Genomic DNA, 26416 nt, shown 5'->3' with positions numbered 1-26416 from the left:
CATTCGGAGTTTCCTTTGGATTTTGGGTTGGACTAGCCAATTCACTGTACAATTCAGTTGCATTCTTTTCTGCATAGTGTCCCCTAAGGATGCTTCTAAGGGTCGCCAAATTTATGTCTGGCCTTCCGTCTAAGGAGCTACGCAGGCTTGACGATGGGACTACTGCCTTTATTAAACCATCTATTATGTCCACATCCGAGTATCCCTTCTGTTTACCCGTTTCAATTTGTCTAATTAAGCTGGTATATGAAATCCCTGATTTGCAATCCACTTGCCCACTGATCTTGAAATCCTTATGTAATTTCACTGCTGATGGACTTTCAGTCTTTGTACTTGGTGCTTCTATTTTTACGGTTTTGTCAGTTGATGTGCTAGCACTCTCTAATGCAAATTTCACAACTAACAATGTTGTTTGTGCTCGGTCACCATCCATTTCCTTCATGAAAAATCTGTCGGCTTGCCTCGCCACCTTGAAACGGCCCTTCGCAGAATCCACTGGCTCCGCAAATTCCTTCAGAATTTCTGCCAGGACTTCTAACGGCGCCATCATCAGCTTTGCTTTCACCCCCAGCATCTCTTCTGTTATGTTTTCTGACATCATGGGATCCCGGACGAGCTTGTTGTCAAGAATATGAATTATAATGTTACCCCAGTCCTGATGCTAAAAACTAGAAGAGGAGAATTCTGTAGTTACATTTATTTAGCGGATTTCAACAGATATAAGAGTTAAAACTTATGACAAACAATCACTGAATTTGTAAACAATCAACTCAATTTGTCTAAGGGATTTACAAAATAAACTGACTAGAATAAAAGACTAGAATAAATGGATGACTTACTGATATATTCATATAAACTTCTTAGTCAATTCTAACAATCATGTCATAATGTCTGAGCATTAAACTAGTTAGCAATACACAAAATATGGAACCTCTCGTGTTTTTGTACATTTATCTTAAACCAGAAACAGTTTACGCAAGCTAAAACCTAAACCTACACGATAAAGCTCACAAAATTCCGGAAACATATTTACCAGGAACATTTTCAAGAAAAATATAAAAGAAGTCTTTACCACAAAATTTCCCGTATTTACCCTATTGATAAAATGTACATATTCATTGAAAATACTTCTATAATAACAAATTATTGCTCTTCAACAAGATCGATAGACACGTGACAAGGTACAGTGTACATGTACATGTGCTACCTTCGCAAAATGCATCTTAAAAGGTACAAAATGTTTTATAACTTTTCTATTGACATGCAAGTTTACATATAAACATATTGTCAATCAAGAAAATAGTAATGAACATGGATTGAGGTTATAAAACCAATTTCTTACCTAAAAACAAGAACAGGAGAATTCTGTAGTAATATTTATTTGGCGGGTTTCAGCAGATAAAAGAGTTAAAACCTATCACCCCGTATTCCGGACTTCCACACTGGAGTTATCTCCCTTGCTACATTACATATCAATCAACACAACATTTAAGGGGGGGGGGGGGTGGCTGAAACCCCAATAACTACCCGTCACAAAATCAGTACTTAACTGAGAAGTTTGATACATGAATGTTTGCAATAGGCATTAACACGTCTGAGTATGTGAGAATAATATAATGCACAACATATTTATAAATATTTCCTCAATCGTGCCTTTCTGGGGCTACAAATGTTATGAATTATTATTCTAAACATTTTTCAGTGCATGGAATAGTTTGGGGTTACATAACCAAACGACACACCTTGGAATAATATTTGATCAGACGAGAGTTTAAAGCAACGAATCAGATTGCTAAGCTTGTATTATCTTTGGCAAAGTGTGACATCTTCGTCATAGACTAATTGACATTTTTTTTTATTCTACCTGAAGATGGCTAAGTAATGGAATAAAAATACTAAAAGGGCTTTTTAGTTTCTGCTTACGTTCAATTCCAACCAATTAAGTATTCGTATGGTTTTTGTATGATGCCACACAAAGATAAGAAATTCTATTGGATTTTTCTAATCATATTAATAGTGTAAGAATTGAAATATTCGATAATTGTTGGTCATTCGAAAATGAACTATCAAATATTTTTTTAACTACCCTTTTCCCGAGATTTTTCTAGATAAATGCTTACTATGTGAAATTTATATTTAATTTTTGTCATTTATACGTCATTTAACATTATATACATATAATCAATTTTTATGCTTTAGAATTATTGTGACGCTTGTTGTCAAGAATATGAATTATAAATGGAACAGCCGGAAAAGGTACCCTGATTTTATCACATGTTTATGCTTTAGAATTATTGTAACGTTTGTTGTCAAGAATGTGAATTATAAATGGAACAGCCATTAAACATGTTAAAACTAAGTGCACTTCGGCAGCTAAAATAAAGTGCCAGGAACTTTGCCAGAGATAGGATATATATGATTTTTGGATTATTTCTCAAACGTACATATCAAATTGGTTATGTAAGTATGAACGTTTCATTTAATCTAGCAATAATAAATCAATGGATACCTGATGAAGTTTAACTTTATTTCAATATCTGGTCCACTTTATACTTTGAAATGGCATACTAGTATCCTACCATATATATCAAGGATTTTGCAAAGACATGATTCAGTACCATTTGAAAAGTGCTCTAAATGTCAAACCCTCAGAAATATTATACTTTATATCAACTTTAAACCTTAGCTTGACTACGTTAGATGATCTTTCAAGAGATGTTGCAATAGTTGTTCAATCTTATGTTTATAAATTCCAAATTGGGTGAAATGGACTAACATACATGTTTTTTGCACTAAGAATATTTTGAATGGCATTTTAAACAAATCCGGGAAGAGGAATTATACAACTTAAAGTTGAGGGGTAAATTTTCTACTGGCAATAATTTTTTTGAAAAACATCTGTCGACTAGAAATGTCATTCTGACTTATTTCAAGGCTTTCAAAAAAAGAATTTCTCATGAAAAATCCTTGTAGGGTATTATGGAATATTCATTGTTTACCAAAGCTTTAAACTGCAAAGATCTGTTTTTTATTCTATGTTTGAAAAATACAATGCGTTCGCTAAATGAAAATTGAATTAAATGATAAAATGTTTAAATAAAATGAAACAAACCCCCTTTCGCTTTTTTAAATTTCTGATCATGTACCTCGCGTAAGCACATATTATCTGAAACATGAGGACGCTTAATGATTCGTTATAATAGCTTTGCTCGATCAATTGTTTACCTACCTTTCCATAGTTCTGGTATCAAGTCAATATAGCCAAATGAAAAAAAATCACAAATAAAGTAATAGATGAATTAAGTAGATAATGCATTGTAACTCATTCAAACGGTAGAGAATATCTTAGTTTCACAGTTTAACGTTCACAAAGTTACAAAGTTGACGCAACGATAAGACAGGATAAGTGTGGTTGTAATATAGTAGAGGGCTTGGGACGGAAAATATTAACAAATTTGGAAAATGGCAAGTCAAAAACAAAGAGTACTTCACATACATGTATTGCTTGAAAATAGTTTGTTCGTATTACATTAATGATGCATCTTAATGTTTAAACATACTAGTACAACTCGTATAATTATTTATATTAGTACAACCAACAACATACTTCATCTAGGTCACTATATCTTATCAAATGTTTTGATGAGCGAGATGCATTATCTAAAAGTTATGAAACAGATATAATCCTGTCTATATTCTAAGCATAATTTAAATAATCAATACTTTGATCATTTTCATCGCACTAAATATTAAGGAAAGAAAATACTTGGACTTAAAATTGTTAACTTTACACTCACCTGCGGTTTTCTTATCACTTTAGAATAGAAACCGGATGTTCATGCAGGCAGTCCAAATCTAGAGTTGATCCCAAATAATGATCTCGAGATGTGGGGAAAGGAAAATGCATTTTGGCCGTTTTATAAGACACATAGGTAACTCTTATGTTTGTTATGATTCAACAGAAATTGAAATAAAAAAAGAAAGGTTGTAAATCTATGTGCTGGATGTTACAGAAAAACTTATATTTTCATAAGTGTATAAAATCTTGATGCTTTAAGAAAAAAGTGCTTAATTGAGAAGTTTGATACATGAATGTTTGCAATAGGAATTAACACGTCTGAGTACGTGAGAATAATATAATTCACAACATATTTATAAATATTTCCTCAATCGTGCCTTTCTGGGGCTACAAATGTTATGAATTATTATTCTATACATTTGTCAGTGCATGGAATAGTTTGAGGTTACATAACCAAACGACACATCTTGGAATAATATTTGATCAGACGAGAGTTTAAAGCAACGAATCAGATTGCTAAGCTTGTATTATCTTTGGCAAAGTGTGACATCTTCGTCATAGACTAACTGACAATTTTTTTATTCTACCTGAAGATGGCTAAGTAATGGAATAAAAATACTAAAAGGGCTTCTTAGTTTCTGCTCACGTGCAATTCCAACCAATCAAGTATTCGCATGGTTCTTGTATGATGCCAAACAAAGATAAGAAATTCTATTGGATTTTTCTAATCCTATTAATAGTGTAAGAATTGAAATATACGATAATTGTTGGTCATTCGAAAATGAACTATCAAATAACTACCTTTTTACCGAGATTTTTTCTAGATAAATGCTTACTACATGTATGTGAAATTAAATTTTTGTCATCTATACGTCATTTAACATAATATACATATAATCAATTTTTATGCTTTAGAATTATTGTAACGCTTGTTGTCAAGAATATGAATTATAAATGGAACAGCCGGAAAAGGTACCCTGATTTTATCACATGTGTATGCTTTAAAATTATTGTAACGTTTGTTGTCAAGAATATGAATTATAAATGGAACAGCCATTAAACATGTTAAAACTAAGTGCACTTCGGCAGCTAAAATAAAGTGCCAGGAACTTTGCCAGAGATAGGATATATATGATTTTTGGATTATTTCTCAAACGTACATATCAAATTGATTATGTAAGTATGAACGTTTCATTTAATCTGGCAATAATAAATCAATGGATACCTGATGAAGTTTAACTTTATTTCAAAATCTGGACCACTTTATATACTTTGTACTTTATCCTTTTATATACTTTATATACTTTGGGTTTTACAACTACTAAAATTTCGTTTTGAAGAAATGGGATCAATTATTAAAGAATTCTCTTCACACGACTTTAAACATTTCAACTTCAACTTAAGTTGGAATAAAACACCTGGGAAATGTCACTCAAATTAACAGTAAATTATTTGATTATGAAAAATATAACGCTAATTTAACTGTACATTGCCAAATAAGCGAAAAATTTGCAGTCTGGGGATAAAGAATTATCTAAATTCAGTAAGTAACAACAAAAGCACCAACGGCATTCGAATTATTTTAATAAGGCGATTCTTTCATTGAAGTTTTATTCATAACTGAAACCACACTAATAATTTTCATAATATAGATGAAAACAGATTTTCCAAAATTGTCTTTTTTGCGAACTTTTTTTTACACAACCTGGGCAAAAACACTCTGGGTCAAACTGTATCGGGAAAAAATTCATACAGGGCGATCAAAAACACTTAGATTTGCAAAGTGCACTGTAAACTACATGTAGAAATCACTAGTATTATTCTTAATCTTTTGTAGGACAATTCATCAAAGTCAACTAATAAGCATTTTATAACCATTATATAAGAGTAAATACATAGCACAGAGAAAGATTTAGGTCACCATCATACGTGCAGTTCTAGTTATGAAGTGAACATATATATTCATACATATGTGAATTACAAAATACTTCATTATTAAATACATTTCTTTGGACAAATATACAAATAAAGAACTAGCAATTTAATTATCGTTGATGAATGTGTATCGTGAAAATTTATGATTGTGAGTTCCAGTAATTTACAACAAATTCTGTTAATGTTTTAAAACATATCGATGCGAAATAGATACATTTCTAGATAATCTAATTAGTATAACACGTGATACAAGATAACATAAGAATAGAATATTTTTTCATAATAAATGTTGAAATGCAATAAAATTTAAATTGACACGGTCAGAAAGTGTGACAAGGCTGCATGAAGGCCTTAATATAACATCACACACAAGATTTTCCTTGTGCAGTAGTGATTTTGCATATGTAATGCTATTGTTATTCAGCCTCATTAAAATTTTATCTGGTTGCGTGTGATGTATAGATAAAAGTATAAGTACACATATTTTTTGCAGTGCATGTTTACATCTTTAGAATGTTACTTAGTACATACGAAGTAAAGGCATGCTTAAAATGTTATCGTCAATTTTGGCGGAAGTTTGGGGATCGTTAAATTCAGAAAGATTTAACTAAGGTATGATACATTTGCCTTTCTATACATTTTATTCTTTCTTCTGATATAATTAGATATAACAAAGTAAAACGACACATTTTGAAAAATACGAGTATTGAATATTTAAATCTTTCTAAACATAAAATTTGGCAATGTGAACAAATCGGCACTCCATCATCTACCTCTGACTTTTTAGAATATGCATATTTCTTTATTGAAAGCAGTGATACAGTTTGTCTCGTAATTAAGTGTTTTCAGTAATTAGTTTATAATCATATTGTTAACAAAAATAAACGATATGTAGTGCTTTCATCTATTGATGAAATCAGATGGATGATCTTTACTTTAATTAACACAATCATTATGCATGTAATCACATTGTATACTTTTAGTACTATCTTCTAGTAAATCATACAAATAATCATTTAGTAAGAGCATGTACGGATAACCTTCTTCTAGAATAGTTTGATGTTGCTAGGATACAGATTTTCAGATAAATGATATAATTGACTGATTTTGAATGAGCACTCTGAATACTTCTGATTCCCCCCTCCCCAGTTTTGCTTTTAAAAGCGCGATGAAGACTATTTCATGGATTAAGTTTTTTCATTTTGGAACAAACATTTTTTGTTATTGAATAATAGTCTAAATTCGGTGCTGTTTAAAACAACTATGTGATCTATTTTTTTTTGTTTCTCAAAGGAAGAGTTAAATCATACATTCTACCTTTTGCCCATTTTCTTTTCCTTGTTTTCCTTAATCATTCAGGTTGTATAATGCAATATATAAATGGGTTTTTCAACAAGTATTTTATAAAATAAATAATTCAAAAAATAAAAAAAACAACATATTTTCTTACTATGATAGAGTTATAAACTCTGCACACTTTCTTGCAAACTGACAAATAAGCATTTAAATAAAAAAAATGTTTTGAAAAAACATGAAATGATTGTTCCTTAAAAATTAAAAAAAAAATTAATAACATACAATTTTTGCTATTCTTTTTTTTTTTTTAGGTCAATACGATGATTTAGCTAAAGTACAATATTTAAGGAGCCGGAGGCGAGGTGAATATTGTACTTAAAGGGTAGCTAATTCATCGTATTGATCGAAAAAAACCCAGCAATAATTATTTTATTATATGATTCAGCAACAAAATGATGCAGACATATCAAATTGAATGTTATCAAGCGAAGCTTTTAGTTTGAGGCCATAGCAGAACAAATTGAGAAACGCGTTATTTCATTGGATCGTCTATTTTTGGTACAATGAAGAGAAAATCAAATGTTATATTGACCTCCTAGGTCAAGTAGGTGAATATTATACAATTATTGCTGTTTTTGAGGTAAATACGATGATTTAGCTACCCTAGAAGTATAATATTTACTGAGCTAGACTCGAGGTGAATATTGTACTTCGAGGGTAGCTTAATCATCGTATTGATAGAAAAACAGCAATAATTATTTAATTATATGATTCAGCGACGAATTCATACAGACAAATATCAAATTGAGTGTTATCAAGCAATGTTTTAGTTTGAAGCCATTGCCAAACAAATTGAGAAACGCTATGTTTCATTGGACGATCTATTTTTAGTCCAATGTTGAGAAATCAAATGTTATATTGACCTCTTAGGTCACGTACAAGTGATTATAACGTTCTGGGTTTTTTCAAGATAGTTGAATCTGAGCCAATCAAAAAGCTAGGAATTAATATATAAGAAAAAGTGTTATTTTTTCTAGATAGTTGGATATGAACCAATTAGAGAGCTAGGAATTATTCAATCATGTAATAAAATAATATATTATAGGTATTTGTTTTGGACAACATTAAAAACTCTCTTAAGAAACTTTTAAAAGGTAATTCTAACAGCCGATATCAGATACATGACATTTTTAAAACGATTTGAAATTTCAAAACAACGCGTAAAGAAGCATTTTTCGTTATCGGTTGCTTTTAAACTCAAGTGGTTTTTTTTAATTTTATAGTCTGGTCCAAAATTAAAATGAATATAAACGTTTAATACTGGCATTTTAGTAGCGATTTAAATGTGCAGTGACCTTTCAATGATACATTTAATTCTTGATTATGATTTTTACCAATTACCACTGCTAAATAGTGTGTACACAAACTGTTGACTAAATTGTACATTCCGTAATTTTCTTCTCTAATTGTCTTTGACGAATAATCACATATCCATGCATTACATTCCCACCTTACGCAGATTACTATTTAATTTGTAGTTTCCATTTTTTAGCTTCAAACAGAGCTTATGCTGTCTAACAGTTTTTAGATCCAAACCTTCTGCTGCATAAACTACATGTATTTAGTGTCGAACTATGGCTGCAGTTTCAACTGTCCTTGCTGTGTGTTTTTTCGGAGGGGTCAATAGCCAGACACCAGTGCAAGTTAAGAGTCTTGTAGACAATCTTCTCTCTAAATACGACAAGCGAATTCGTCCGGTGGAGAACCAGGCTCTTTCTGTGACTCTAGACGTGAGTTTTAGCCTAATTAGCATCATAGGGGTGGATGAAGTAAACGAAAAACTGGAGACGTCCGGTCATTTGACCATACTATGGATAGACTCCCTTCTTAAATGGGATCCGGCCAGTAATAACGGTATTTCCACGATATTTCTGCCTCAGGTTTGTAAAGCTCAATAAATTTTTTACTTAACATAAAATTTTACTATTTACAAATAAGTAGGCATTATGTACCATTGATGACACAAAGTGCATATTTTAACAGTTATCTGTAACATGTACATTACAAACGATAAGAATCCGTTTTATTAGGAAAATATTAAATAATTTGTAAAATACACCACTTAGCAATTGCAGTTTTTAATTATTTTGATCTTATTAAATGGGAAATAATTAATTTTAGAACGACATTTGGAAACCAGACATAGTGCTGGGAAATGGTATCAGAAAATTTGAAGAATTTGGGGGCAGTTTTTACAATGTTGAAGTTGACAATTTTGGTGACGTTTTGTGGAAACCTTTCCAAGTCTTTGAAACACAATGTAGTATCTATACCACATACTTTCCCTACGACAGAGAAGTTTGTGAGATTGTCTTCGTGGTTTGGAGTTACACGATCGCCGAAGTTGAGATTTCAAGATCCACGGATGGAATTAACCTGAACGAATACAAAGAAAGTGGCGTCTGGGAAATCACACGAACCGATGTTAAAATAAGCAAAGAGTCCCTTGAATCCAAGGTAACATTTTCAATTCACATCAAGAGGAAGCCCTTTTATTATGTATTCAACATCATGATTCCAATTCTTTTTCTGGGAATGCTCACCATTTTAGTTTTCGCTCTGCCCGGAGATGCCGGAGAAAAGATGTCATATGCAATGACCGTGTTTCTATCTTTCGCTGTCTTTCTGACCATTATCAACACCCTGCTTCCAGTAAGCTCGGAAACAACACCTGTTCTTAGCATATACCTTCTTATGCAGATGACGATGGGCTTTCTTGTTTTGTTCATCACAGCTTTACAAATACGCTTGCATCACCGAGACACGTCAGTTCCAATATCTAAACCCTTTCGGTTTATGGTTCGCCTCATGCATTACTTTCACTGCCGCAAATCTTGTAAAATATCCCCCGCGAAAAACAAGGACAGTGAAGAGAGAGATAACTTTGATTCAGTGGAGGAAACCTCTCAAGAGGAGGAAAACAGACCCGAATGGAAGGATGTAACGTCCGCAATCGATTTCCTGGCATTTTGGAGTTTCTTTCTTCTTTATCTGTGTCTGACCGTGTATCTGTTTGCAACAATCATCAGAGGAAGCTGAGGGGGAAAAGATGACAAAAAAGTTTAAATACTAATATACATTTTTTGAATTAATATTTTCTCCACTTTATATCAATGAACTCTTTTGGACATTTGTATTTTGTTTATTGATTGGGAGTGCTAATAATAGATAAAAATATGGATTAACATATTATTTCTCAATTGATATTGTAATCAACAGACAAATGAAACACATTAATTTACTTATATGCTGAATGTACACGTAATTTATTTTAGATCGATCCATAATCAAATAAGAAATGTATGCTTCCTTCATTGCAATGTTTAGTTTAAAAAATAGCATAAAATTATTTGGAAGCTTTATAATAAGAATACAAGTATTCATGCATTTAGATTTTGAATGAACTGGTCGATATATACATGTACCTCAATCAATCGACCCATGCAAAGAAACTAGTAAGGTAAAGCGTTTTAGAGCAGCATTAAAGAGTCTCCAGTTGTTTAACAGTTGGCAATGTATTCATAATGTTTTGTCATGCACCATATCTAAAACTACTTTCATCGTCTTTGTCAGTTTTTAATTGATTATCAAATAATTCTGAATAAATATGATAAATTTGGAAACACAAGAGTGTCTTAAAATGTAAACTTTTAACCCCTACCTTTCTAGCGGTGGGAGCATGAAGACATCAAACAAAAATTACTTCATACGGATTTTATCTTTGCAATTTTTTTGAGTAGCCTAATGTTAAAAGGGTAATAAGTGTACTTTCAAGGTAAACATTCATCCTTGAAAAGAATTAGCTGGACAGAAACAACTATAACCAAAATGTCTTCTTATTTTTAGTTTCCACATCTTTTAACCATAAACTCCTATGTTTATTCAAGTGTACAGTACGTTAGCATACATTAGCAATCGATTTATAAAAAGAGGATTGTTATTAAAGACGACGATGACAAAGGACAAACAAGTAAAAGCCCAAATCACACTTACTAAAAAAGTAATTGCATAAATGAACACTGTGTTTGTAAAAAGTATGCAAATACATTCGGTTTTAAATAATTATAAAACCTACAAACCTACAATTTTCTGAGAAAAGTAACGCTATGCTAAGCGTTCCTATCAATCATAATCATTACACACACAGCTCAAAATAAGACGTTAAGTAAAAAGTTTAACTTTGAAGGACAATTTAATTCTTTATTCTAAAATAATTATGTTAAACTGCATGTTTTCATTCATATGAGAATCTCATCTAAAAGTAAGAGTGAAAATAGTTCTCTTAGTGAGTAGCGTTTATACGACGTAATATTATCTTGTTCAATCCATTGTTGACAGTGCTAATTCTAAGCAATAAAAATTAATCGCCACATGAGTATTAACACCAAAACTAATGGAGAATTGGACAAAATTACAAAACAAACCATCTTGATAATGCAGTATAAATTATTATAATTATGTCTCTGAATTTTGAAGAATAATTTTACTTTCTACGTTTTACTTTTGACTAAACATCTCGTATCGATTCTATAATGCAGCAAAAAGCACACTTTTTAAATGACAAGAGCACTACCATGTGCAATTCTTGTTAGATTTATATATCATTGATATAGGATATTTCATCAAAATATTGTTTATGCTTGCTACCATGAGTTGTCCCTCTGTTAAATTTGAATTAATGACCTACTGGCCTTGTTTTGCATTATATCCTGTATAATTTCAGTGACAAGACAAAAATGTCGATTTTCTTATAAATGAAAATAGTTAAAACCGTACTAAGAAAAGACAGAAAACCAGAAAACAAGACCATAAAAGACCTGTGAAAAAGCTATTACCAAAAATAAAAGAATTTGGTTAATTAAATGTCTGACCAGGGTTAACTTATTAAACCTGGATTTATTGATCGCCTAAATATATACACGAGCTTAATGTCTGATTTAAAAGTTAGAAGATTATATTAAGATTAAATGCATAACAGATGTACTAAAAGATACCGTTCTCCATAAATAGTGTATTGAATATTCTCGATATTTTTGGGCCTGTGTCAGTTCAAACAATTTAATTAGCGTTCAAACAATTCAATTAGCAGCTCCTTTATAAAATCCTTCAAATCTATTCATTTTGTTACGCAAAGTTCTTTATGGAAGAGCGGCAAGCAAGCATTTAATTCACATTCACAAAGTATTAAAAGGGGCATGGTCACGATTTTGGTCAAATTCGTTTTTTATGTTTTTTTAAAATGCTTTAGAAATACATTTCTAATGATCATATAAAATTTGAGAGTCAATCGTAGTGTTGTAAGTAAGATACAGGGCTCACAATTCTTTGTTATGTAAAGAACGCGGGGGTGTTAAGGAAGCATATGGGCAATTTAACGTCTTATTTTGACTGTTATATTGAAAATCGTGAAATTAAATAACTATTTTGAATAATATCAAAAACTTAGTATTATCCTTTAAAATAGATGTCAGTGCAATAAAATCGGGTTGTACATTACTGCCACATTGGTGCATTATCACGTGACAACTATAAATAGCTTACGAATATTCCTTAGGGGCCTAACACAAAATGTGATAGAACAACACTACCCCGCGGTTTCCAAAATAAAATAAACATACCAAGTGAAGGCAAAACATCTCAGTTTAATCAAAACCGCTGCTAGAATTATATGTTCTTAATTAAATAGTTATTCATCCGGCTAGCGTAAAACCTTTCCAACTTTTATAAAGTTTGTACGGAAAACGGTGTGTTGCATCAACACAACACAAAACATGGGATTCTAGCACTTTTCGATTTAAGAATTGATCAAACTAACGATATGTATAAAATTTCAAGTTCAATATATACGGGGTAGTGTTGTTCTAGTCGGATTTTTATATCGTAAACAACAACAGAGGAAAGCCTGGCCGAGAAATAGAAGCAAATTTACATACCTCTTAGGGATGGTTGATAAAACTTACATCTCTCATAGTATTCTTATGTTCAATTCTCAATAAATCACGCAACAATACTTTTTCAGAGTTCTTAGATTAGTTATATTTTGAATATGTTTACAGTGCTTTCCGATCAAATTCACACGACATTCAACTTTCAGTCATGACATCATCAATGTGTAAATCTACGTAATACAAACTTATTTCTGAAAAAAAATTGTCTTCAGTATTTTTATTTGTGTTTGGTCTACGTTTCGTTGCTTAGATATTTGAGTACGTACATAATAACTAAGATTTGTGATTTCACGGAATAACATGTAACTCAGATTCCATATGCTTCCTTAACCCTCTGACTGCGGCAGGGACATATATGTCCTTTTACCGCTGGCTGCGAGAGGGACATATATGCATGTCCTTCACGACGTCATGAACGTAAAGTCACTTCTCCCTTTCATTTTGAATGAATTTTATATCAATTTTACTCAATTTTTGGACGGTGGCTATAAATAGCCACGGTCTATACTACCGTCCAGACCGGAAGAGTATTTCTCACAGGGACCCTGGCGGATAAGGAACGATAACTCTGTTAGGTATGCAATGTTACAGACAATGTTTTATCTATGTGTCGATTTCAGTATGAGAACTTATTTTTATCTTATCAGATATTTTAAGCATTATAGCTGCTAATTATTTTGTACATATGTTTAAATAATTTATGAAATTGTTTTTTATTTAAAATTGGCCGTTACCCTGTCTGCTTACACGGTATCGATAATTTATGCACCAACTGCCAGTTGTGACGTTAAAATCTGTATCAGGGCTGCATAAACTATATCACTGCGATAATTTGCTAAGAGATCTCACAATAATCGCTTCTTGTTTTTTTTATGATGTAAACAATTGTCAGAAACACACTATTTAAAATTTTTCAACGCATTAATTTTAGTTGAGGCAGAATATTTATTTTGTTGTAGCTTATTCCAAAGAATTCACAACAGATACTGACAATGAATATTACATAAATTACATTTTATTGAACTTCAACCGATCAATGGGACACTTTCTTCTACAAGTGTGCATATGTTTTCAAACATATAAAAAACTTGAAATTTACGATACAAATGTGTTTAATTTTGGACTGACCTGTGATTTACATGAACCTTATTTTGTAACCCACTCAGTCTGTAGGAACATTAATTTTATTACAGGAACCTCAATATTCATCAGACAATATTTACTACTGAATTTGACGCTTTACTTACTGCTGACTTTCTCTCAGACACGCTAATCGGTCGACCTGGGATTGTAAAATTCACGTGCAAATCGAGTCGCCATTTTACATATATAAACAAACCACATTTTACGATGTTTCAAAGATTTTCAGTTCAGATTTTCTTTAAGCAAATAAGGGATTGAAGACATATGCTGTAAAACGTCTTATGGATTTCACGGCGTGTCAGCTCGTGTATCTCTAAATAATTTGCAGCAAACGCTAGCTTTTTGTGAGAAAAAACAATCGGTTCAACTCATGCAATATTCCATATACATTTATGGTACATTGTGAACGGTAATGTAAGATATAATAGTTTTGTTCACTAAACAGTTTCTGACGAATTTTTTCACAATAAATTGAATAACGCAATTTGATGAGCGAAGTACAATCTCATTCTGTGACTTTAATCCATATGCGCCCGTCGACGTCTCTGCTATTAGAGAACCTTTTCTTTGGTTTTGGGGGGATTTTTTCACTAGCAGATAACATTATTACACATGCACGTAAATATTGCCCGTTTTGTTCTCAAATATTTTTTATCTCGCGAGTACAACTCTATTATGAGCTTTCTTCGACATTTGTTTTCATAATAGGCAGGCCTAATATATAGATGCGCCAGTTTGTTGCGACTCGCAATCGAAATACACAACGGTCAGAAAGTGTCATCACTCAACGAAATGCTACATCAGCCATAGCGTATACATCCATGCTATATTTGCGATAAATAATGAAACATGAAGGCAAAAAAAGTGCTTCATAGATGACTGTAGTTTTCTGCTGGGCTACAGAACTATACCTTTCCGGAAATATTGCTGGAATTTGCATACCCTAGATATAGTGTATATAGTACATGCAAAGAATAAAATGAAATTTATATACACAGCTGTACGGTCAGAAAAACATTCGTTTAACTTGGATTTTGTTTGTTTGGTTTTTTTGAAAACTAATTTTAAATAATTTATCAATATTTGTTGTAACTTTACTAGAAGAGTTTAATGTAGCATGTAAATTATGCGTGTTAATGAGTACTGAGAAGCGATAAAATATACATGTGACTTTCCCAGTTCCATTCAAATGATTTGAATGAATCTATAGCTAAATACAATTAATGATTAATGAAACTGCCGCGACTGAATATTGTGTGATATTTTTTTTCCAATTTTTATTCACTTTCGCTATGAGCAAATGAGAAGCGATAAAATATACATGTGACTTTCCCAGTTCCATTCAAATGATTTGAATGAATCTATAGCTAAATACAATTAATGATTAATGAAACTGCCGCGACTGAGTATTGTATGATATTTTTATTCAAATTTTTATTCACTTTCGCTGTGAGCAAATGAGAAGCGATAAAATATACATGTGGCTTTCCCAAATCCATTCAAATGATTTGAATGAATCTATAGCTAAATACAATTAATGATTAATGAAACTGCCGCGACTGAGTATTGTATGATATTTTTATTCAAATTTTTAGTCGATAAAAAAATATAAAATATTGATTGACTCTTCTGTTTCATTATGACGTGCATTCCAAAAGCAATACCAGTTTTATCAAACAGGTTCTTGTAAACCATTCTGTTTTCTTTACACCTAAACGTATCAACTGACTATGAAGACAAAAGCAAGTTTATGGTCCACAAGATTGCAACTTTTTCCCCGTGAAGAAATTGACGGAAAATGCTGTCGAGAGGGACAATAAACATACTACATGTCTACCAAATAATTAGTAAAAACCTGATAAGTATTTTATCCATTTATTATATCCAATCCACACTTTTCAAAAGTTGTTCCCCTTTACGGGGTCAACCCAAAGGTCAAAAGGGAAAAACTCCAAAAATCCCCTCCTTTATACAATCAAATATTTGGGCGCACTGTTATGAAATCACTTTGGATTTGATTTATTCATTCAATATGTGGTGGCAACCCACATATTTAATGAGTCATTCTGGGGCAATCAAAATACAAACATGTAGTACATGTATTACCGAAAACGGAGTTTTAATGTCAACTGATATAGATACAAACACATAGATACAAACTTCTATACTACAAAGGCTACTGTGAAAAATCTATGGGTTTTCCCCAAAAGATGACGATAAAGAGAGACAACATTTGTAAAGTGTGGATTGTGATCACAACTACAATTTCCACAGAATTATCCATGTAAGAAACTCATGACCAGTTGTGCGAGTAAGCGTTAAGTATTAGTACATGTATGGGATACTGGCTTTGGATTTTCGTCAACAATAATTATCATACATGTAATATGCCACTTTTAAACGGCGCCACCGTCTAAGAGTACTTTCAGTACTTTGATTTGGTTTATCGTACCCCTTTATGTTTACATTTCAAGTAAAGAAAGCTATAAAATAAAATTACTAGTTACACTAATTACTAATTACAGAAAAACTAAGTAAATAATCTTCATAAATTAGATTCAATTAAATAGAATATTTGATTCTCACATTTAACAATACATACCATTTGAAACAAACCACTTTACGATATTTTATGCCATAACAAAGATTTTTATTCCAAATTATGTATCTTTTATGTTCAATAACCTCTTGGTCAAACACTAGAAATATAAAATATATTAATTTTATCATAGTTTTGGAAAGGAAAAATCATACGAAAATTTAAAAAACATCAATATCATCAATATCAAATCATGAATATCCATTTGAGTTATATATTAAACTTGCTGATATTAAATTGAATTGTAAAGCACATTCATCTTTTTTTAAGGTCCAGCATTTTCAAAGAGTGTACATGTTGTTTTCAAATTTGCCATCGATATAACCTTCAGGAAATTCAAAAGGTTTACCAGCATTGTTAACAAGGATATCTATTCCCTCCGGAAATAATTTGTCTGCTTGTCTGCACAGTTCTAGCACCTGAGTAACATCTCGGAGCTTTGTACGTACTGAACCTTGTCAACAGCCCTACCCGACAAAGAAACAAAATAATGAATAAAAACTACAACATATCCAATCTAATTAAATTAAAAATAGATTTGTGATCTTGCTCCTGTGCAATATGCTATGTTAAGCGTAGAAGAGCGATGCTACAACTTTTAGATAGAGATGTCAATGTACCCAAGTCATACATATGTGCAAGTATACATCAGTATTTATCGACAAAGAGGACATATAACACACTATATATCAGACCTACCAACCAAGCAGAAGAGTAATTCACATAATCCTACTTAACATACAAATCACAAAGGCACTGACATAACCAGATACATTTAATGAATCTGATTTAAGATTTCGGAACATATCAAGAAAAATAAAAAGTATATATATTAGTATTTCAAACCCAATCTTGCAAGAATAGAGGATCAATTTAATGTACATTGTTTATCATAAAGTACCCAGTATTCCCAAATCCAAACATAAAAAGCAGTGTTATCAACCTTTTCTGTTATCTGATGACAGATATAAAATGCTATAATTCTAGAATAAGTGATTATTAGATATTATAAATATGATATTCAAATATTCAATATACGAAAATGAACACTATTTAGCTAGCAATTAATGAAAATATCACGTTTTTAAAGACATTTTTGCCACAAAATGCTGAAGCATTTTTCATTGCAAAGTAGGACAAAGCATTTTATGATTGACGCCTTTTCTTTTGTCGTTTTCGAACAACGCAGTATATTAAGGCAATTATAACGATATATGAGACCATCGTGCATACTCACGTGCTTTGGATATCCTTCAGGGCTTCCTGTGCATCGTCAGGTGACCTTGAACCCGTCACCAAGACCGAACAACCCTTGGCTGCAAGGAGTTTAGCCGTGGACCGTCCTATCACACTTGTTGATCCTGTTGATGAGCTGTCTTACCAGCAACCTACATATCCACTGCGTGTTTCTGCAAAAATTAAGCAAATAAAAGTTAATCGGCGATGTTGTACATTTCTTATACGAACAACTAGTACGCTTTTGTCTGAAACTACAAGGTACACGGACCTGCGTCATACTCATATGAAGACAATTAGAGTTCATTGCAGGTTTCGAAGTGCAATACCAACAAACTTACGTCGGTTTAAAATGATACAATTATAGTTGAAAACATATAGATTGTATTGTCATATTTATATGGAATATGTCTGACTTACGTACGAAGATAACCGAAATTGCATTTAAAATGGCATACTAGTATCCTACCATATATATACCCAGGATTTTGCAAAGACATGACTCAGTACCATTTGAAAAGTGCTCTAAATGTCAAACCCTCAGAAACATTATACACTATCAACTTTAAACCTTAGCTTGACTTCGTGAGATGATCTTTCAAGAGATGTTGCAATATTCATTTAATCTAATCTAATGTTTATAAATTCCAAATTGCGGTGATATAGACTAACACAAAGGTATTTTCCACTGAGAATATTTTGAATGGCATTTTAAACAAATCCGGGAAGAGGAATTATACAACTAAAGTTGATTGGTAAATTTTCTACTGGCAATAATTTTTTTGAAAGACATCTGTCGACTAGAAATGTCATTCTGACTTATTTCCAGGCTTTCAAAAGAAGAATTTCTCTCAAAAAATCTTTGTAAAGTAATATGGAATATTCATTGTTTGCCATAGCTTTAAACTGCAAAGATTTGTTTTATATTCTATGTTTGAAAAATACAATGCGTTCGCTAAATGAAAATTGAATTTAAAGATATAATGTTTAAATAACATGAACCCCCCCCCCCCCCCCTCGCTATTTTTTAATTTCTGATCATGTACCTCGTGTAAGCACATATTATCTGAAACGTGAGGACACTTAAAGATTCGTTATATAACAGCTTTGCTCGATCATTTGTTTACATACCTTTCCATAGTTCTTGTATCAAGTCAATATAGCCAAATGAATAGATTTACAAATAAAGTAATAGATAAATTAAGTAGATACTGCATTCTAATTCATTCAAACGTTATGATAGTATCTTAGTTTCACAGTTTAACGTTCACAAAGTTACAAAGTTGAGGCACAGATAAGACAGGATAAGTGTGGTTGCAATATAGTAGAGGGCTTGGGACGGAAAATATTAACAGCGCGGGCATGTTAAGGCTTCCCGATGGATTTTACAGCGATGTATAGAAAGTCACTTGTCTGTACTTCATACGATATGACGTCATAATTAACTTTGACGTCACGATCTGCATTCCTGTCGATAGTTCCCAGGGAATGTATCTCAACGTTAAAAGTGTATTACATCAAACCACTATAAAACTGCATGTTTTCTTTACATATATGCTGCCGTTAATGCTGGACGTACAGAATTCATTCATATTAAAAACCAGTATCAAATAATCGGCAGTTGTAAAGCTTCGTTATAAGTAAAAGACAATTTATAAACTAGTGGTTTGGAGACTGTCCCTGCTACGTGTAAACAACTGAATGAAGAAATTTTAATGCATATAAAACCAGCTTGGCGCAGGTGAAAGATCAACATAATTTTAGAATATTTTACGTAAAATTGGTAGAGAATGTAAGTACCAATGTGAATCGTGCTACGGAAACCTACGGATTAGCCCCAATTTTTTGTAAATCGCTTTTGATTAGTAAAAATGTGCATTATTTTGATGATTTTCTGGAATGTTTCAACAATATCTTCGATAAACGAAATATCTAATTTTTTCCCGAGCAAGAACTTCAAAGTATATGACTTAACAAAGGATTTTTTTTAAAAATATGTTTGATTTAATGTCACTAATCACCTGCGCCGATGCGATTTAAAAAGATCATTTGCAATACTAGGATTCGCCCGTCACGTGATTACAAAGAACATATGACGTCACAAAATGCATCAAATATAATATTTAACATCGGTGTCAATAAATGTAAAATAGATTTTAAGAAATACTCCCGGTCAAAGTATTTTTGCGATGATTCAAATAATATCGTTTTCCAGCCGTATTTTAGCATCGGGACGCCTTAACATTGCTGCGAGATTTGGAAAATGGCAAGTCAAAAAACAAAGAGTATTTCCCATATTGCTTGAAAACAGTTTGTCAGTATTACATTAATGATGCATCTTAATGATTTAACATACTAGTACAACTCGTGTAATTATTTATATTAGTACAACCAACAACATACTTCATCTAGGTCATTATATCTTATCAAATGTTTTGATGAGCGAGATGCTGCATGCATTATCTTAAAGTTCTGAAACTGATATAATCCTGCCTATATTCTTAGCATCATTTAAATAATCAATACTTTGATCATCTTTTATCGCATTAAATATTAAGCAAAGAAAATACTTGGATTTAAAATTAACTTTACACTCACCTGCGGTTTTCTTATCACTTTGAAATAGAAACCGGATGTTCATGCAGGTAGTCATAATCTAGAGTTGATCCCAAATAATGATCTTGAGTTGTGAGGAAAGGAAAATGCATTTTGGCCGTTTTATAAGACACATTGGTAACTCTTTTGTTTGTCATGATTCAACAGAAATTAAAATAAAAAAAAGAGAGGTTGTAAATCTATGTGCTGGATGTTACAGTAAAACTTATATTTTCATAAGTGTATAAAATCTTGATGCTTTAAGAAAACAGTGCTTAACTGAGAAGTTTGATACATGAATGTTTGCAATAGGCATCAACACGTCTGAGTGTGTGAGAATAATATAATGCACAACATATTTATAAATATTTCCTCAATCGTGCCTTTCTGGGACTAAAAATGTTACGAATTATTATTCTAAACATTTGTCAGTGCATGGAATAGTTTGGGGTTACATAACCAAACGACACACCTTGGAATAATATTTGATCAGACGAGAGTTTAAAGCAACGAATCAGATTGCTAAGCTTGTATTATCTTTGGCAAAATGTGACATCTTCGTCATAGACTAATTGACATTTTTTTTATTCTACCTGAAGATGGCTAAGTAATGGAATAAAAATACTATAAGGGCTTCTTAGTTTCTGCTTACGTGCAATTCCAACCAATCAAGTATTCGTATGGTTCTTGTATGATGGCACACAAAGATAGGGAATTCTATTGGATTTTTGTAATCCTATTAATAGTGTAAGAATTGAAATATTCGATAATTGTTGGCCATTCGGAAATGAACCATCAAATATTTTTAACTACCTTTTTCCCGAGATTTTTCTAGATAAATGCTTACTATGTGAAATTTATATCTAATTTTTGTCATTTATGCATCATTAAGGTGTCACTACAGTATTGAATTTTACTATATATTCTTACCAAAATTGCACAACTTTACATACAGATTAAAAATTCAAAACGAACTTCTGGAGAAAATCCTCTTGACATCTTTTTAAACAACGCTTCATTTACAATTTTCTAGCAAAATACACACGTGCATCCAGCAAGGCGTGAGACTTTGTTTACCTCGAAGTTACACATGTGCTTGAAAATCAAGCCCGGGCCTTTTCACCCCCCTCCGGAAACAACACGCACCAAAAACTCAAATGACCTCGCATTATTACAAACGTTGGATAGTTAGACCTCTGACACATTTTTTTTCATCTCATAAAAAACATTCAGCTCCTGTCGCGTGCGGAAACGCCCCGAATTCAAAGGAAAATTCGGGAATTATTTTGGCTCAGCCATGTTTTGACGTGAACCTTCAGTGAAATACTGTTATGACACCTGCAACATAATATACATATAATCAATTTTTATGCTTTAGAATTATTGTAACGCTTATTGTCAAGAATATGAATTATAAATGGAACAGCCATTAAACATGTTAAAACTAAGTGCACTTCGGGAGCTAAAATAAAGTGCCAGGAACTTTTCCAGAGATAGGATATATATGATTTATGGATTATTTCTCAAACGTACATATCAAATTGGTTATGTAAGTATGAACGTTTCATTTAATCTGGCAATAATAAATCAATGGATACCTGACGAAGTTTAACTTTATTTCAATATCTGGACCACTTTATATACTATGTACTTTAAAATGGCATACTAGTATCCTACCATATATACCCAGGATTTTGCAAAGACATGACTCAGTACCATTTGAAAAGTGCTCTAAATGTCAAACCCTCAGAAATATTATACACTATCAACTTTAAACCTTAGCTTGACTACGTGAGATGATGTTTCAAGAGATGTTGCAATAGTTGTTCAATCTATGTTTATAAATTCCAAATTGGGTGAAATAGACTAACATACATGTTTTTGGCACTGAGAATATTTTGAATGGCATTTTAAACAAATCCGGGAAGAGGATTTATACAACTAAAAGTTGATTGGTAAATTTTCTACTGGCAATAATTTTTTTGAAAGACATCTGTCGACTAGAAATGTCATTCTGACTTATTTCAAGGCTTTCAAAAAAAGAATTTCTCTCAAAAAATCTTTGTAAAGTAATATGGAATATTCATTGTTTGCCATAGCTTTAAACTGCAAAGATTTGTTTTATATTCTATGTTTGAAAAATACAATCTGTTTGCTAAATGAAAATTAAATTAAATGATAAAATGTTTAAATAAAATGAAACAAACCCCCTTTCGCTTTTTAGCTCACCTGAGCTGAAAGCTCAAGTGAGCTATTCTGATCACATTTTGTCCGTCGTCCGTCCGTCCGTCTGTCTGTCCGTCCGTCCGTCCGTCTGTAAACTTTTTACATTTTGAACTTCTCCTCTAAAACCGCTTATCCAATTTCAACCAAATTTGGCACAAAGCATCCTTATGGGATGGCGAATATAAATTGCAGAAATAAAAGTACGATCTGTATTCAAAGCGGAGAAAACCTTGAAACTGTAGAAAAAGGGGGGGGGGTGCATTTTTAAAAATCTTCTTCTCAAGAACTACCGAGGCAAATTCAACGTAGTTTAGCATAAATTATCCTTATGGGAAGGAAAATATAAATTGCAAAAATTAAGGTCTAATTCAGTTTCAAATCTGAGTTATTACGAAAATAATGATAAAGGAAAGGCGTGTTTCAGCTTCGGTTCGGTTCGGCATCCGGTAAAATGGGTAGGCAAGACTTGGCCTGGTCAAAACAAAAGATTGGCAGTTATTAATCTGCCAATCTCATTAAAATTTCAGGATATTTGATGGACCAGTTATATTTGTATTCGCTGTAAATATTGCCGCAAAATAATGCGTATTTGAAATTGACGATTGCCGATCTACCCCGGCTTTTATTTTGCCACGGCCCGGGTTTGCATACCCATTTTACCAATACTCGTATTCCATACTTCTTAAACGAGGTTCTTTGTTTAAAGCAGCCATGACATTATACGAAAAAGGGTCGATCTGACTATGATGAATTTGCTTGTTTATGCAACAGTTCGTGTATGAAGGGAAATTTTTGAAACATGCAAAATATATTGGTGCCGATTTTGTGAAGTAAATTGAGGCTAAATATTTCAATGCGTTGACAGATTTCACACATGACGTTGGTGTTAGCTTGGACTGATTTTCGTTTCGTATTCATTATTTATGCTTTGTAATTTAACCTGGGAACTCTCGTATTTCGTGATTTTTACGAATCAATTCAAACAGAGACTTCGGTAGATCAGACAGTTAACTCTTTACCTGCGCAAATTAAGCAAAATCTGATGTATCAAAAAAGTACTGAAATACAATTCATTCTATCGGTAATTCGGCATTATCTTTTGCGTAATGGTAGATTAATGCAATAGGTTTTGTTGAGATCGATGCTCGGCATTTTCTCGAGTTTATTCAGTTTAAATAGAGTTTGATATCGCTGAAGGAAATATGTAGGTATATATACATGTGTATATATGATTCATTTCGAAAAAATAAATTGTGTTCTTTATTTGTTATAGTGCATGCATGTTTCTTGTGTTTAATTGTTTACAATTTCTATTTACTAACCATATTTGAGTGTTAAGCTTCGAATTATAAGCAATTAAGATACAGAGATTTGCTCACAATTCTATGTTTGTACACAGATCTTAAAAACTAAAGATTAAAAAAGTAAAAAATTTGTCAATATTTATTAAGAACATTTTCAAAGTCTGTTCTTCCAGAAACCAATTTTAACAACTTATTGTATTGTAAACTTAACCTTTTTTCGTCATTATTACTCCTACTGTACATGTGATCCTTGACTGTGTTTGTGTACATTTGTATAAACTGATTTTGAACCTTCAATACCAATGAACTGGTCTTGAGTGAATAAAAGAATTGAAAATCTTAGGCCATTCTTTTTTTCCATTTTAAATGCTGAATAGGAAATACCAAGTTAAAAATCTTAAGCTGAATGTAATAAAGTCATGTCAACAAAATATGACTCAAACCTAGGGAAACTGTGAGCTCTGTATCTTGCTTATAATTCTACGATTGACGCTGAAATTTTGGTTGAACATTAGAAATTCTATATGAATTAGAGTATGTTAAATACTTGTACAAAAAAAATAAAAGAATGATATTCTGTATATACCTACTCTCTGGGGTCCCCTCATTATACAATAAATAATGTGAAATCTACATCAATTTTGATAGTTTTTCAGACACGAGTAAATAAAAACGACATCTTTAAAACAGTTTCCATAGTTTTGACACATTTCTGTTATGGGGATAAAATAATTATCGCTATTCCTAAGAAAATATCACAGCGGAAAATTATCCTGGTTTGTACGCGAGGTAAATAACAGTCATTTAATTATAATGGAAAACAAATTAAATTTTTGAATGTTTTAATTTGAGGAATTGAGCACATTGAGGTACAATTTTCTTCTTCACATCTATACATGAAGGATTTTTTAAATAAAATACAATAACTATTATATATTTTTTTTAAATACAATAACAAGTAAGTAGTTGATGAAACAAATGTACCTATATGCTCTCATATATTTTGATCGCTTTACAAAGTGTGTGTGTGTGGGGGGGGGGGGGGGGCAGAACGAAAATATAGGGAATTGGAAGTTAACAACTTAACAGTGTACCCCTACCAAATGTTTAGTTTTATATCTTGCGTAGGATTTTCTTATTCTGGTAAAAAATAGTATTTCATGAAGGTACAATGTCAAAGATTACGTGTATGCAAAAATAATTGTAAAATTCGAATACTTGACAATATTTATTTTTTGTTAATCTAACGAGGGACCATATGGCACAATACAATTTGAACGCCAATTGTTGCTCAGGTGAGCGATGTGGCCCCATGGGCCTCTTGTTTTTAATTTCTGATCATGTACCTCGAATAAGCACATATTATCTGAAACATGAGGACGCTGAATGATTTGTTATATAATAGCTTTGCTCGATCAATTGTTTACATACCTTTCCATAGTTCTTGTATCAAGTCAATATAGCCAAATGAAAAGATTTACAAATAAGGTAATAGATAAATTAAGTAGATAATGCATTGTAATTCATTCAAACGTTATGATAGTATCTTAGTTTCACAGTTTAACGTTCACAAAGTTACAAAGTTGAGGCACAGATAAGACAGGATAAGTGTGGTTGCAATATCGTAGAGGGCTTGGGACGGAAAATATTAACAGATTTGGAAAATGGCAAGTCAAAAAACAAAGAGTACTTCCCATATTGCTTGAAAATAGTTTGTCAGTATTACATTAATGATGCATCTTAATGTTTTAACATACTAGTACAACTCGTGTAATTATTTATATTAGTACAACCAACAACATACTTCATCTAGGTCATTATATCTTATCAAATGTTTTGATGAGCGAGATGCTGCATGCATTATCTTAAAGTTCTGAAACTGATATAATCCTGCCTATATTCTTAGCATCATTTAAATAATCAATACTTTGATCATCTTTTATCGCATTAAATATTAAGCAAAGAAAATACTTGGATTTTAAATTAACTTTACACTCACCTGCGGTTTTCTTATCACTTTGAAATAGAAACCGGATGGTCATGCAGGTAGTCATAATCTAGAGTTGATCCCAAATAATGATCTCGAGTTGTGGGGAAAGGAAAATGCATTTTGGCCATTTTATAAGACACATTGGTAACTCTTTTGTTTGTCATGATTCAACAGAAATTAAAATAAAAAAAGAGAGGTTGTAAATCTATGTGCTGGATGTTACAGTAAAACTTATATTTTCATAAGTGTATAAAATCTTGATGCTTTAAGAAAACAGTGCTTAAC

The 26416-nt window shown here is 32.0% G+C and overlaps 1 protein-coding gene and 1 long non-coding RNA gene across 2 annotated transcripts; one reads left to right on the top strand and one right to left on the bottom strand.

Moving 5' to 3' along the window:
* Positions 1–5347: 5347 nt before the first annotated feature.
* LOC128179860 (neuronal acetylcholine receptor subunit alpha-6-like) lies at positions 5348–11085 on the top strand. The gene is made up of 2 exons (XM_052847516.1): positions 5348–8970; positions 9212–11085. Exons 1-2 carry the CDS (start codon positions 8665–8667, stop codon positions 10127–10129), a joined length of 1224 nt encoding a protein of 407 aa, XP_052703476.1. The 5' UTR covers positions 5348–8664; the 3' UTR covers positions 10130–11085.
* Positions 11086–15361: 4276 nt separating this feature from the next.
* On the bottom strand, positions 15362–26271 carry LOC128179863 (uncharacterized). The gene is made up of 4 exons (XR_008243152.1): positions 26141–26271; positions 20615–21949; positions 18018–18189; positions 15362–17247 (listed from the first exon to the last, which is right to left on the bottom strand). It is a non-coding gene; the product is annotated as an uncharacterized LOC128179863 (long non-coding RNA).
* Between the last annotated feature and the right edge of the window lie 145 nt (positions 26272–26416).

This window comes from Crassostrea angulata, chromosome 4 (assembly GCF_025612915.1).
Source record: "Crassostrea angulata isolate pt1a10 chromosome 4, ASM2561291v2, whole genome shotgun sequence".
In the NCBI taxonomy this organism is placed as follows: Eukaryota; Metazoa; Mollusca; class Bivalvia; order Ostreida; family Ostreidae; genus Magallana; species Magallana angulata.
The sequence above is the reverse complement of the archived record's forward strand: the minus strand, read 5'-3'. Positions and strand labels throughout refer to the sequence as shown.

Excerpts from the sequence above, each read along its gene's own strand:
- LOC128179860 (XM_052847516.1), top strand. The coding sequence starts at position 8,665 with ATGGCTGCAGTTTCAACTGTCCTTGCTGTGTGTTTTTTCGGAGGGGTC. Across the intron at positions 8,971-9,211 it reads CCACGATATTTCTGCCTCAG|AACGACATTTGGAAACCAGA; the intron begins GTTTGTAAAGCT and ends AATTAATTTTAG.